The sequence below is a fragment of the Platalea leucorodia genome, assembly GCF_965183815.1.
Source record: "Platalea leucorodia genome assembly, chromosome: 6".
NCBI lineage: Eukaryota > Metazoa > Chordata > Aves > Pelecaniformes > Threskiornithidae > Platalea > Platalea leucorodia.
Window position 1 is genome coordinate 56,605,448 of NC_138828.1, and position 13,175 is coordinate 56,618,622.

The 13,175-nt window shown below is 43.9% G+C and overlaps 1 protein-coding gene across 2 annotated transcripts in view; it reads left to right on the top strand.

Annotated features, from left to right (window-relative positions):
• Window positions 1-13,175, top strand: part of LNX1 (ligand of numb-protein X 1) — a gene marked incomplete at its 5' end in the record, with an annotated part of 68,665 nt that overhangs the window by 26,938 nt on the left and 28,552 nt on the right. For both annotated transcript variants that reach the window (XM_082314795.1, XM_082314796.1), the window contains 2 exons: window positions 6,259-6,500; window positions 8,096-8,251. In XM_082314795.1, the coding sequence (XP_082170921.1) occupies window positions 6,259-6,500; window positions 8,096-8,251 (398 nt within the window). The remainder of the gene's footprint in view (window positions 1-6,258; window positions 6,501-8,095; window positions 8,252-13,175) is intronic.

The window sequence follows — 13,175 nt, forward strand, 5'->3', positions numbered from 1 at the left end:
ATCTCTCTGACAGCTAGACTGAGAAGCCATTTGCCTCATCTGGACTTCTATCATAGTTATCTCCGTGCTGACACTGAGAAGAGCGGTGTTTATGGAGGCGTAGGACGGAATCGCTCATCCTCAACCCTCCGGAGGCAGCAGGGGTCAAGCCGCCAGCCCGCGCCTCCCTCCCAGCCAGCCCTGATGCCCCAGGTGTCAGGAAGCTATCTCTCAAATGCTGTTGTTTATAGGGTTATTGAAGTGAAAGAGTAATAGTAACTGGGACAATTTCCCACTTAAGATAGGTGAAAAATGAGCATTTTTTTTTCTTCCAAACAAGATGGCAAGCCTCTGACAGTGTGCTAAGGGAGACCATCAGGGAGGGGATACCCAAGTGCATCAATACCAGGGTACAGAGGACACAGAACAGCAGTGGTGAACATCTAGAAGTGTTGCTGGCATTATGAATTCAAGTGCAAGTGCAGAGAACAGCCTGTTTCTAGTTGCACATTTAGACAAAGTTTTTGCAGGTTTTTTGACTTTTGGCGAATGTTGGCTGGAAACTATAATCCAGGAGATTAAGCTTTTCTTTTTAGATAGTTTATCCCCTTTTTAATGAATATTGAGGAAAGTTTAATGTAGGCAGGGCCTTCCTAGCTGGTGATTACAGTAGCCTGAGGAATGCTCTTGATATGACACAATCCTTTATAAAAAGCAGAAAAGGCAAATGCATTTAAAAAAAAATAAATCAGGTACTTATTTATGAAGGTTTTTCATACGCAGCGTTCATGCAGTGGTTAATCCTTGCAAGAACTCAGAATTACCGAGGAAAAAGCATTGCTGCCAAGCCCTCAGTTCCAGGATTGATTTTCATAAATAGCAAAAAAGAGGAATTTTGCATGTAGGACCAGGATTCACAGAAGCCAGGTTTCTGAGCAAGGATGATAAAACATCATTGGGTGTAAGGAGCAGCAAGGTATTAGTCACCTTCACTGCTGAAGATGTTGATGTCTCTGGCCTCTTAAGCACCGGTATGGTTGGTCTGGAAGGGAGATTGTGCATTTGCTGCCTTTAAGCTTAGATCCATAACACGGGATTTGGTTGGAGTTTAGGTGCCTCGGTCCTTTTTTGGTTTTTTGCTCTGGTTCCTGGTGCAAGGTTGGCAAAAGTAAGATCAGAAGAGTTGGTGTGATCTCTGCCTGAGAACTGACCAAGTCAGTTCACTCACTTCTGAGGGAGTTTCAGAAAGCTTTAGAGTTTAGGTGTTTAGCCTGAAATCCACATGGTTGGTACTTGGGTTATGTTTGGGCTACAGTCACTGCTGATGCACGCACAGTGCAAATGGTTCCTGTGGGGCATTGCCAACACCTTCTTGTGAGTCAACCTCTCTGCTTCAAATCCCCCCTTCCTTCCCAGATGCGGCAGGAGCCTCTCACCAGGTCTCACAAGTGAGGTTATCAGCCCAAGGTTATCCAAAATGCTCCTTCTTGGCACCTTCAGTTCCTCCATCAGCCTTTCCAACAGATCAGTTGGGGGATACCGGGGCAGCTGGGGAACTTTATGTGATGGAGCTGGGGAGTGATACACACTGTTGGTACTTCTGATTCCAGCTTGCGTCAAGCCCAAACTACACAGGCATGAGACTGCTTGCAGTGAGGGCAGAGCTGAAACATACTTGTCTACCCTCATCAGGGTTTAGCTTCGGATCAGTGATGACAGCCCATTATGCAGTATTTTCTTCTGCTGGGCAATCATAAGTGCTTTGTATACATTATTCTTAATTGCACTCAGACAATGTGTCCATTGCTGCTGCTCTAAAGCAAAACAGCACCAAAATATGAGTGCGCTGGAAGTGAGGTTGGGAAAGCACTGCTGGAACTGGGCAGAGAGGGCTTCTGCTCTGTTTAGTTGTGCCAGACCTGGCTCACAAGCACTGTCGCTCTCTAAATTCACTTTTTTTCCCCTGTTTCGTGCCCAGGCAGTCAGGTGTGAGACAGGGAGAAATAGGGGCAGCCTGTGAAGTGACACGGATAGAAAGCAGAGTGTTTTTAAAAGAGCAAATGCGTTACAAATATATATGTATATTTTTTGCCTGTGATTTTGTTTCATTTGGATCACTAGAAGTGAGGTGAAAAATCCATGCAGTTGTCCTTGTTTATGTTTTGCCTTTATGTTTTGCCCCTGTGTCAGCCTGATTGATGGAAATCCTTGAGGTCAACCTCACTTTCAGGCCCTCCTCGCTACACTGTGTGAATTAGGGATGCTGCAAGGCAAACACATCTCTGTTTTCAAACCACTGTTTTCATGCGAATTTGCAAATAACGTGGAAATGTTTCTGTTGGATTTGAGTTTGACCGAAGCTTGTTTTTACAAATGGTAGGACCAAGTTAAAGCAGCCACGGTGTTTTGGATCTCCTGGCTCCAGCACTTGGGATGTGCTACTCCTGAGGACTGGACTGCAGAGCCTCCCTTGTGTGTGGAGCAGGGTGCGGGGCAAGGCTTGCCCCGCTGCCACCGGTGTTGATGCCATCCAGAATTGCAGCCCCAGGTGAAGTTTCAGCAGCCACCACTGCCCTTTCACTGCCTAGTGGTTAGTTCATACGTCCAGTATTTAGGACAGCACATTTCTGCTTCATAAAAGAGGCTGTGCAAACAGAAGAAACCATTTTCTGAATTTCCCGTATGCACCTAGTGACACTACTTTAATGGCATGAACTGTACAGCACACATTATTCATGTCTGTTTATCTCTCTCGGTTTTGGCCTTCAAATTGTTTCAGTATCATACAGCTGCACGGATGTACTCACTGTCCAGCGCAACTGAGAAGGAACATAAATCTGTAGTTCACCTTGGCCACCAGACAGCATTGGGTTTGCTTTCTGACTGGCCTACGTTAATCAGGTATCCCACTCTTCCAGCTGTAAATCAGGCAGCTGATTAATAATCACAGCGAGAAAGATAATTAGTACTGGCATGTAGCTGTTTTAGGGATCTCTCTTTTCTGGGAGCCAAATCCAACCATATGGAAAAACGTAGCTGAGACACTATAAATATGATTCCACTTAGACAGTCGTCTCTTCTGTTTTCTGTTATCACAGCAGTGTCAGCACAAGGAAAACAATGAAAGTGAAGAGATGCTGTTGCAGATTTTATTACAAGTTTGAGGGCTTTGGACTTTTTTCTCTTCTTCAAGGACACTGTGTTAACCTGAGAAAGAGGGCTTGATTTGTGTTCATTTATGCCTGCCACAATTATTTAAGAAATAGCTTCAATGCTCATGCTTGAAGAGCTTTGGTTGTCTTTTAACTATTTCTGGCAGAGTTAGAAAGATATGCCTTGTGCTTTGTATCATGACAACTTGTCTTCTCCCATAAGCCACATCTTAAACTGTGTCAGCCCTCTCTACATTCAAAGTAACTGTCTTCTGTTCATTGCTGTTGGATTGATGCTGTTAACTGGGTGTCTGCAGTGCAGCCAGCAGCATCGAGCGAGGATTTCCACAGAAAGTGAAGGCTTTAGTAATGAAGTGCAGATGGGCACCAGGCAGCAATTGAATCCATGTAGCTGGCAACCTTTGGGCAGGGCCTCTTCTGATCTTCATGCTGACCTTCATGCAACACACTAAAAATAAAAGATCTTCTTTTGAGGATCCATTCACAAGGCTGGTACCCAAATATCAACTACTGAAACTTTACTGGCATAGTGAAAACAGAGGAAAATAAAATAAAATGTGGAGTAGGAATATCACTTATCATATTCTGAATCTTTGCAGGATCTCTGTAAGGCAGAGACTGTCTTTTGAGAACAGCAAACAATTCACCCTGAAGGTATTTCCTTGTGTATGTTTCATTGTGGTGGCTTTTTAGACTATTTTTAACTATTTTGTTGAGCATTCATAGGCTGGATTAGTAAATGTGACCCACTGCAAGTGGGAGAGGTCAAGGATATTGGGGAGCTGGTTTCCCAAAACACTATGTTGGAGAAGTTTAGGTAGGCTACAAGAGGGGGAGGCCTTTGTGGTTCTGCTCCCCATGAAATAAAAAGGAGAGCAACCTGCCGGGGTGTAGGATACTGGCAGGGTGTGCAGCTTCCAGCAGCTCAAGCTAATGAAGAAGTCAGACCGCTTTTGGGAGGATGAAATGGGAAAATGCCTGCTGTGGAGGCAGGAGAGCTCTTCCTTTCTGTTTTACATTATTATTCTTGCAGTCTCATCTTGGAATATGTAGCCCAAATAGCTTTTTGTTGGCTTTTTGAAATAGTTGACCAACCTTCTCTTCCACAAGAGTATTTTCTTTTGAGACACCTCCTTTTGCTTGTGAAAGGTTTTAGAAATAACTTCTGCCACAGTCATTCCCATCCAAACCTTAAAGCATATACAAAGCACTTACACAGCTGCATCAGTATGATACAGTTTGGGCTGGGTTTTTTTTTCCTTCTTTAAGATGAAAGCTGTCAGAAGCAGTATGAGGTAAATGATGGTAAATCATAAATTAGTGCTAAAAAGAGTTTTTAATTCAATTGTCTCTCATAAAAAGCCAATACCGTAAGAGAAATCAAACTGCTGCTCCAAAGCTGATATAGAGAGCTCTGTGACTTGTCCTCATCTCATCTTTCTGTCCCAGGAACTGCTTCCATAAATCATTTCTCTTCCAAGGCCTCTGTTCAGTTGTGCTACTTCTTTTTCTGACACTTAAGCCACTAGCGTTGTGTACTGTATGTATTATGCATTGCCTTTTGTGCATGCCATATATTACGAAGAGCTTTCTCTCCCTAAGGGTTTCTGTAGCTATTTCTGTGAGTTCGTCCGACAGGGCACTTTTATGAAAGTCATCAGTTAGCCTTTGCTATAAAGAAAGAGATAATAGCAACTGAAAGTAGGCCAGGATCATTAGATTATGATTAAAAGGCAGATTATTTTTTTTAATGTAGTGAATAAGGTTCTAGTGGGTGGGCACTGGGCGGAAGTGGTGCTGGAGAAAAGTCACAGGTGCTATGTCCTTGGGCCACTTTGTCTCTTCAGTTATTTTATAGCTTTAATTAAATACTGACTTATGAAGAGCACAGTGACCTTTAATTTCATTCAAGTGACTTTTTAACAAGTCTTAAGAAAGAAATGCCATGCGTAGTCCTACCTTTGCTGCCTAGGATGAATCTAGAGCAGAGAGTTGGGACCACAAGTAAGTGGTTTCAAAATAGGCTTGTAATTTGCCTCTTACAACGCTGTATCTTCAGCTCTTCTGGGAACTTGCATGTCTCCACCAGAAACGGTACATTTTGTCACCGCAGAGGCTGAGTCAGGATTTAGGATTTGGATTTTCCTCCGGAATTATTTTTGAACCAGCCTTGAGCTCCCCAAATTGGTGAAGTCCCAGGCTGGCCCCAAGGCCTTGGTCTGATGCCTGAGGACCTGGGCTCAGTCATTCAGTGGGAGCCCTGCACTCCCTCCTTGTCGCTGGCAGGGCTGCCGGGCCAGTGGGACCTCCCACCACCTCTTGCAACTCCTCCTCCATCAAGGTGATGACTCCTCTATTTTAGTGTCTCAACTGAGCTGGAATAGCAGAGATGGAAACTTCATCTCCATGGCTGGATTTGAAAATAATTCATCAGGTGCAGTTCGAGTAGTAAATGGTCTGTATGGGCACTGCATGGGGACTCGATTCCCACTGTCCCCAGGCATTTGACTTGCCTGCAGCCCTCCCTTCATTAGTTGCATTGGCCTCTACCTAAAGGGCAGAGCCTCTCTCCTGCATGAAGGACCACAACGCTGTGCTCCCGGTGTGACTACCTTGGTGACCAGGAAGATTTGTCAGGGTGCAGGGCTGAGTAAGGTGCCTTTTATTTCACCAGCAGACCTGGAGAAGCTATCAGGCCTCACCCTGCTCTCTTTCATTGATCAGAGGCAAGGGGAAAATTATGGACTGGAGCCTCTGGTTTAATTAGCCACCTGCTATTTCTGTGCTCTTGCATCCACAGTAACTATTTATACACATGAAACTACAGGCAAGGCTGCAGCTCTCTCTTTTTTCTTGACCAGCAGTAGTCTTTCCATGTAAGGTGGTAATTCAGCCAATCTGGAGGACAGTTTTCCTTCTGTTTGATTCCGATTATACTACTTCTACTGGCATTTTTCCCTCTTGTTAAGCGTCCGTATTTCATCGGCCACCGTGATCGTCACAGTTTGTACTCCAAGTGATTCCTTGGCTTGGGATAATTTCCATAAGTATGCAACATTTAAATACAACTTGTTATCATGTCTCCCTTTCCCTCCCTTCTCCTTAGATGTAAAGGAGCATCCCACTATGGCCTTACTAAGGAACGGAAGAGGCGTTCCCAAGACTGCTCTCCGGACCATGACTCCAGCTTAGCAGTAGCCGCCCTGGGCCCTGAGCTCTCTGCAGCTGCGGCCATCGCCTTAATGACAGATGAGCCGGGGCTGGTGAACCCGGCCTTCAGCCCCACCTCCGAGGAGAGCCAGTTGGGCAGCAGCCCCGCAGACCTGCAACGCAGCAACCGAAACAGAAGTAAGAACTAAAAGTGATGGTTTCAGAGCCTGGTGGCCTCTTTCAGCATTCGTTTTCTGTGAAACATATGTTGTTGGAGGCTTTAAAAAGAAAAAGGGAGAGCGAAAGCTTTAATTTTACATGGCTTGTCAAATTGCGCACTCAGTGACCCAATAGATTTGAGGTGAAAAACCAATTTGCTTAGCTGGGGGCAGCATCAAGCTGAAGACGGACTAGCTGCACACATGCAAACTGCAGGTCTTAAGAAAGATTATTTAGGCAAGTCAGCTCAGTTGGAAGAGCAAATGGCATGCGTGATGTGCCGGAGAGGTGGTGTAGCTGTGTAATGGCGTCACCAAAACCTGGTGGCCCAAGTAACCCCCACAGACCATGCCATGGGCACCTACCCAAAAGCCTGTTGGGAACTGTGTTTGGTAGTTGCCAAGTATTTGCAGGAAAACAAACCTTAAGAAGTGCCCTGGGAGCTTTGGGGATGTTTGCCAGCCTCCTGGGGAGGTGCAGCTTAGAGGAGCTGGTTCTGCTGAAATAACCACGGTCAGGGACAAGTTGCACCAGGAAACCTTGCCTTGATCCTTCACCCTGTGACACTGCACCCAGCTCTGATGAGTGTCATATTTGAAAAAACACAGCCTGGCCAAATGCAGACTTCGAAGCATTAATGGAGAGCTCAAAGCTTGTATCTGAGGACTCTGAAGGCAAAATGAATATCCCACTTTGTGTTGCACCAGCTCTGTGTTGGGGAGATGGATGAAGGGCTGAAGAAAGACTGAAAAATGAGCAGCACTATCCTCTTGTGTGCATGGGGCTAGAGAGGTGAGGGAAGGAAGGGGGCAAGAAGAGAATACCAGAATGAAATTAAATCCTGACAGTTTTAGTGAGTTTAGAGACCACAGTCTGGTTTGAGGGAATGCTGTATTATTAGATTAAAATGTTTGGCTAGCATGCAGAGCTTGAAGAGGCAGAGCAGTAACAGCCACGAAGATATCTTCACCAGGATGGAAAAAAGAATGACATGTTTGAAACTACTATGAATTTTTTTATTGCCTTACCCAAGTTAGAAGATGTGATTTAGTTGGTCCCTCCCACCTGATAATCTTTGAATTTTTGACATGAAAATGTTGGCTGTTGTTGGTGGCTTTGGAAGCATTGCAGGGTTTGGAGGCAGTAGTGCCCTTTTTTTTCCAAGAGTTTTTAGCAACAGCTTCCAGCTTTTTTTTTTGGCCAAACTTATATAGCTTGGGAAGGGCAGTGCTTCTTCCTTTTATATGCTTTTTTCATGGGATTGCTGCTGATTCTGCCTCAACTGAGGATTATTCTCGCCCGGGCTACCACACTCGCAGGAGATTTATGTGCGTGGCTGGCAAAAGAGACAGGGCAGGTGGCAATTCCAGGGTGTGGGACAGAGGTAGGATAATTGTACCCAGATTCAGGTGGGTGCAGCCTTGGAGTATCAGCTGGAGTTGGGTGCAAAGGTGAAGTGCAGGCAGCCTTGTTGTTGCTGTTATGCTCTGTCGTATGCCAATGGCTGCAGAAATGATGCGGTTCTAGCCCAGAACTGCTGAACTGTATTGATTTGTTTTTTCCTGCTGTTGCAGCTCGACACTTTGAACGCTCCACTATAAGAAGCAGATCTTTTAAAAAAATAAACAAAGCATTCAGTGTTCTTCGAAGGACAAAAAGTGGAAGCGTGGTTTCCAACCAGGCTGACCGGGAAAGGGAGACTGTTGGAAACTCTGCTGCTGGGGAGGAAGGTACTGCTTTTTTCTCCTTGTGTTATCACTTAAAATGGGGTAGGGGACCGTATCCATGTGGGAACTCAATGTCCATGACTTACATGCCTTTCATGTGGTGGGCTGTGCATGATTAAAAAAACCAGAAGACCCAATCTTTCCTTATTTTCTTTAAAAAGTTGTTAGTGACTGGCAGGCAAGAATATTGCTGGGGTGTGGGGGACCTCACGTAGGGCTGTCTGCTAACAGCCTGCATGCTACAGCCAGCCCAGTATCTAGCATGCGGGATGTGGGATCTGGGATCTGTTACTGGAGCTGTCGTTGATTTGTGCTATCATTTTGTTGAAGAGGCTTCACCAGCATGTGTCTGACCCCCTAAAGCAAACGCATCACAGTGATCATACATTATAGGAAATTCATCAGTTTTGGCTAATGTTTATGAAACACTGGAAATTCCCAGTGGGAGGATGGTATGAAAGTGCAAAGTACTGTAAATATTCCAGCACTTCTGTGGGGTCCTTCATGGCAGACTTGTATTACCTCAGCCAGTCAGGTGATGAGGTAAGAATGCTGTGCTCTTAAACAGGGGGGAGAGGCAAATTTGTCTGACTTGGTCAAGAATGAGGGGTCTGGCAGGCAGTAACGCTTAACATTTGGCATTCTCAAAGCAATAAGCAAATGTTACTAATTGCTTTGGACTGTAATTACAAAGCCAACGTTAGCATTCATGCATCAAGAGGAAGTGATGATAGAGTGGGAATCATCATCTTAATCAAGGTCTTCACTGAGCTTATTATTTCTTTGCTTGATGCCTCAGCACCTCATTTCTCTTCCCAGATCAAACGTCCAGGGTGAGGGCTTTAAGAAGACAAAATACCCAACTTCCCTTTTCTCTGTATTTCAAGCTCTCATTGAAACCCACACAAAATAAGGACAAAAGGCTGCCAAATGATGTGTTTAGGCATCATTATTTTTGAAGTGGTGAACTGGAGAACAGTGCTCAATATTTCTCCTGCTTTATTTGCTTATTCCTTCAGGAGAGTTTCACTACGTTACTGTGTTCTTGGTTCTTACTCTCCTAGTCCACATACTTGCTGATGTAGCCAAAATAAAACCTGATAATTCAAAATAGTGAATAAACTATTTTCCATAAACATATTTATTTTCCATAAACATAATGTGAATCTGCTCCTTGGCCTGGAAACATCACTAATAACTTTAGTGTCCCAAGTATTTTTTTTTTTTTCCCCCACGTAAAATTTTGCAAATAATTTGTCTACAGCCCTCCTTGAGCAGATGGATGTGTTTCTCATTCCCTAGCAACGGTTCAATCCACTGTAAGAAAAGCTTACCCTTCTTCAGCTGGAGTGAAATTCTGCATGTCTCAAGTTCATCCTTTTCAAAAGACACCTTGTCAGGATGGGGCATAGACATTTTTATGACTGGTTTCTACTTAGGCTTATAGTTGACATTACTAATTGTTCCACTGAAAGCGTGGTTCCATGTCCAGAGTGTGTGAGGATGATCTGGATGCCAACCGTACCTATCCAGTAACTCAGCACAGTCCAGATGGTAACAGAAGGAGGTGTGAAGATGACACTGACCTTTACATTTCCAGCAGAATGAAAAATGCTGTTGTCTCCTTTGTAAGGGGCATATAATGGGGTCCTGAAGTGATTGCCACTTCAGGGTCCCATTCGCAGTGTCGAGATTGTCATTCTGTCCTTGACTCTGCTTGTGGTTTCATTCCTCTGCACCAAGCCTGCCTGTAAACTTCCAAATATATTCTACTGCGCTGGAAAAACCAGGTAGGCATGTAATTACTTAATGAGCAGTTACTCTTATGCATGAGATCACAGAAGCTGGGTACCTAAATTACTATATTAATTGCATATACAAAGAATGCATTTTGATTACACAGTTCAGGAATTTGGTCTTTAAAAAAATGCAGCAGTACAAATACAACATTCACAACCATCTCTACTCAGTCCTTTGCAACAGGTGCTTTGTGTAATGGCTCCTCAAAGGCTTTCTGTGTTTCTTCTTGTTGGAGAAGCAAATGAATAAACTTCTTTCTGTAGCAGTTATCATCATCCTGCCAGCTGGAGGCTTGTTTTCTTCTCCAGTTCTGTATGTTTTCTTCTTTTATTTATTTTTAAAAAACCTCAGCTGTTCTGAGCAGTCTGCAGTTGGACTGCAGTTTAGGGATAGCTGCAACATGCTCTGCCCTGTACTCGCTAAAGGTCCAGCCCAAACCCACTGGAAAAAAAGCAGCCCCACATGTCCGTTTCCCCATTGCCACTCCGCTCTCCTGGGAACAGAGGTGTTCCTGTGGGTGGTGGTTCCTGGCCTCAGAAGTCCCCACACCCAGCATGAGAGCACCCATTCCTGCTGCTGCCTTGCCCCAGTTTTCACAGGCTCATGCCTGGGACCACCTGAGAGCACACCTTAGCCGTGCCTCATGGCTCCAGGAGATCGGATGGCTCCAGGAGATCGGACGGCACCTCACCACCTCTCTGGTGGCTTCTTTCCTCATCAGGCTCAGTCACTGCATGAGCAGAATAGAGCTGAGACTGTGCCAGCCTCACAGTGGGCAAAGAGTGAAATAACCTCTTGTTGATAAAGGAGCTGTCAGATCATCTGGCAAAGCTCAATGTATTATAGTCCATCTGTCCCCAGTTCTCAGAATTCCCTCATCTTAGTTCAGACGTCTCTGTTTAATCTGTTTTGCCTGTATTTTCATCAAAGGAGCTCTGAGACCGAAAACCGTAGTGCATACCTGTGTATTGGCCCTCAGCATCACCAGCACTGATGTCAAATTAACTATTTGCCCACTGCAGACTGTGTAGGTGCCTTTAAACTGAAGCTGATATGTTTGTTGGGCCAATGCTCAGTTAAATATTACTATGAGCATGCAAAACAAAATAATCATTCCTGATATGGGAGGAAAAATATTCAAATAACCATAATTCTGCTTAACTTGAAGCTGAATGCAGTACTGGTTTTGGAAAACTCCTTTGCTACCCATGGACACTGAAAAATATGATGTATAACAGCAAATGTGTTTCTGTTATAATTACAGCAGAGAAATAGTTACAGTTTAATGCTATCTTATACCTGGAGCTGGTAGCAGTCCTGCACTATGAAGATTACTTCATGATTTCCCTTTGCAACCTGTGGTTTGATTTGTTTAAACAATGTCATATGCACCCGTTTTGGATTTAAATTATTCAGGCTTTCTTTGCTCTTCTCTTTAAACAATTTGGTGACATTTTCAGCAGAGAACTGTTCATTGTCCAAACCAAAGAAGATGTTAGAAATGAATGAAAAGTGCAAACACTGATGAGAAAATGTTTGGGGGAAGGACGCGTTAAGATTTTCTCATTTTTAATATTTTGGTCATTTGTAAATAACCCATGCAAAGAAGTATTTGTCTGTAGTGCAGCACCCAAGCTTGTGATATGTGCTTGAGAGTAATCTCATTAATAGCACTTACAGCTACAAATAGCTTTCCAGGCCTGAAGTAGAAGTTAGGAAAGTTTAAAAGAGATGGTTTCATTCTGAGATGTGAGGGAAGGTGACAGGGATATCCTTCTGGCACTGATGCATTTAGGGTGTAATATCTTCTGACTGGATCTACTAGTGTAAATGACCTTGACAATCGACTTAAAATATCTCCAAGCAAAGACTGCTCCAGCTTTGCTATTCTTATTTGTACCACTGTGCTCTTAGTTTGACATCACACTCTTTGAATTCACTTCCAAGAAAGACTATATATATATATATATATACTCTTTACTCAAACTGATCTACAAATACAAGTAGTAAAACAGCTAACGCTTTAGGAGGAAACAATTTGGGAATGCAATTGCAAAAACCTCTATACAGTTTTACAGTAAAAGGGAGCCGTGCTGCTGGTTTTCAAAAACGTTCATCAGTTCCATTTTGCAGTCAAGCCATTGTAAAAGAAATTGAATTTATGATTGCTTGAGGATGTCAAATGTTGTTCAAAGTCAAACTCATTCTTCTTAGTCTTATGGTGGGTGCAGTTCTACCATCTGTTATTGCTTTGCAGCAGTGAAGACCAAGCCAGCCCCGGCAGGCACTGGCAGGACCACAGAACAGACTCTCCTGTTGTATGGGTGTATCTCATTCCTACTGTTCAGTCTAAGCCCCGTTGTATTTTTTTTTATATATATATACGCACATAACAAATACTTCAATGTTTGGAAAAGGTACATGAAGAAAAAGAAGGTAAGTGAAACACAGATGGGTCTAAGTATCAACCATTTCATGGCATTAGGGCTTTCTATGTGCAGAAAAGAAAGTGGCTTATCCAGCTCCAGGACAAGACAGTGCAGCCCAACCTCTGTCTCAGGAAGGCTGCACCCCGCAGCAACCCACGCTGTTCCTGTTTTCCCCAGATTTTATTCAGTTGCAGTTCCAATTTCCCAGAACAGCTATTGGAAATCTTACAGAACTGGTTCAAAGCACTCTGCTCTAGGACGATGAGCCAGGCAATTTCTAGAAGAAAGAGATTGGCTCTGTAGCCTTTCCTCCACTGCAGACTGATAAACTTTGCCTGCTGTAGATGAGATAGCCACAACTCTTTTGAGACACATTCAACTCTACAACAGTTTCATTTTAGTTCTTTTGGGACTCCTTTGGTGAGAGGAATGTCCAGAAGCAAGAAGAGACATTAGAGCTGGCCTTGCCTTCTACCTGCCCCCTGCATCAGACCAGCATCTCTGGAGAATTAATGGAAGGCATTAAACCAAAACGATGGCAAACCGCTGGGAGAATCAAACATTAAATGAAAATCAACTGGGAAGGAAGAGTTGCAGAATGAAGTCTGCACCAGTGCAAGCGCACAGACACAAGAATTTTCCAAGAACAGGTTACACAAGCTTTCTTTAAATTCTGGTGACCTGGTGCCGGGAAGCAC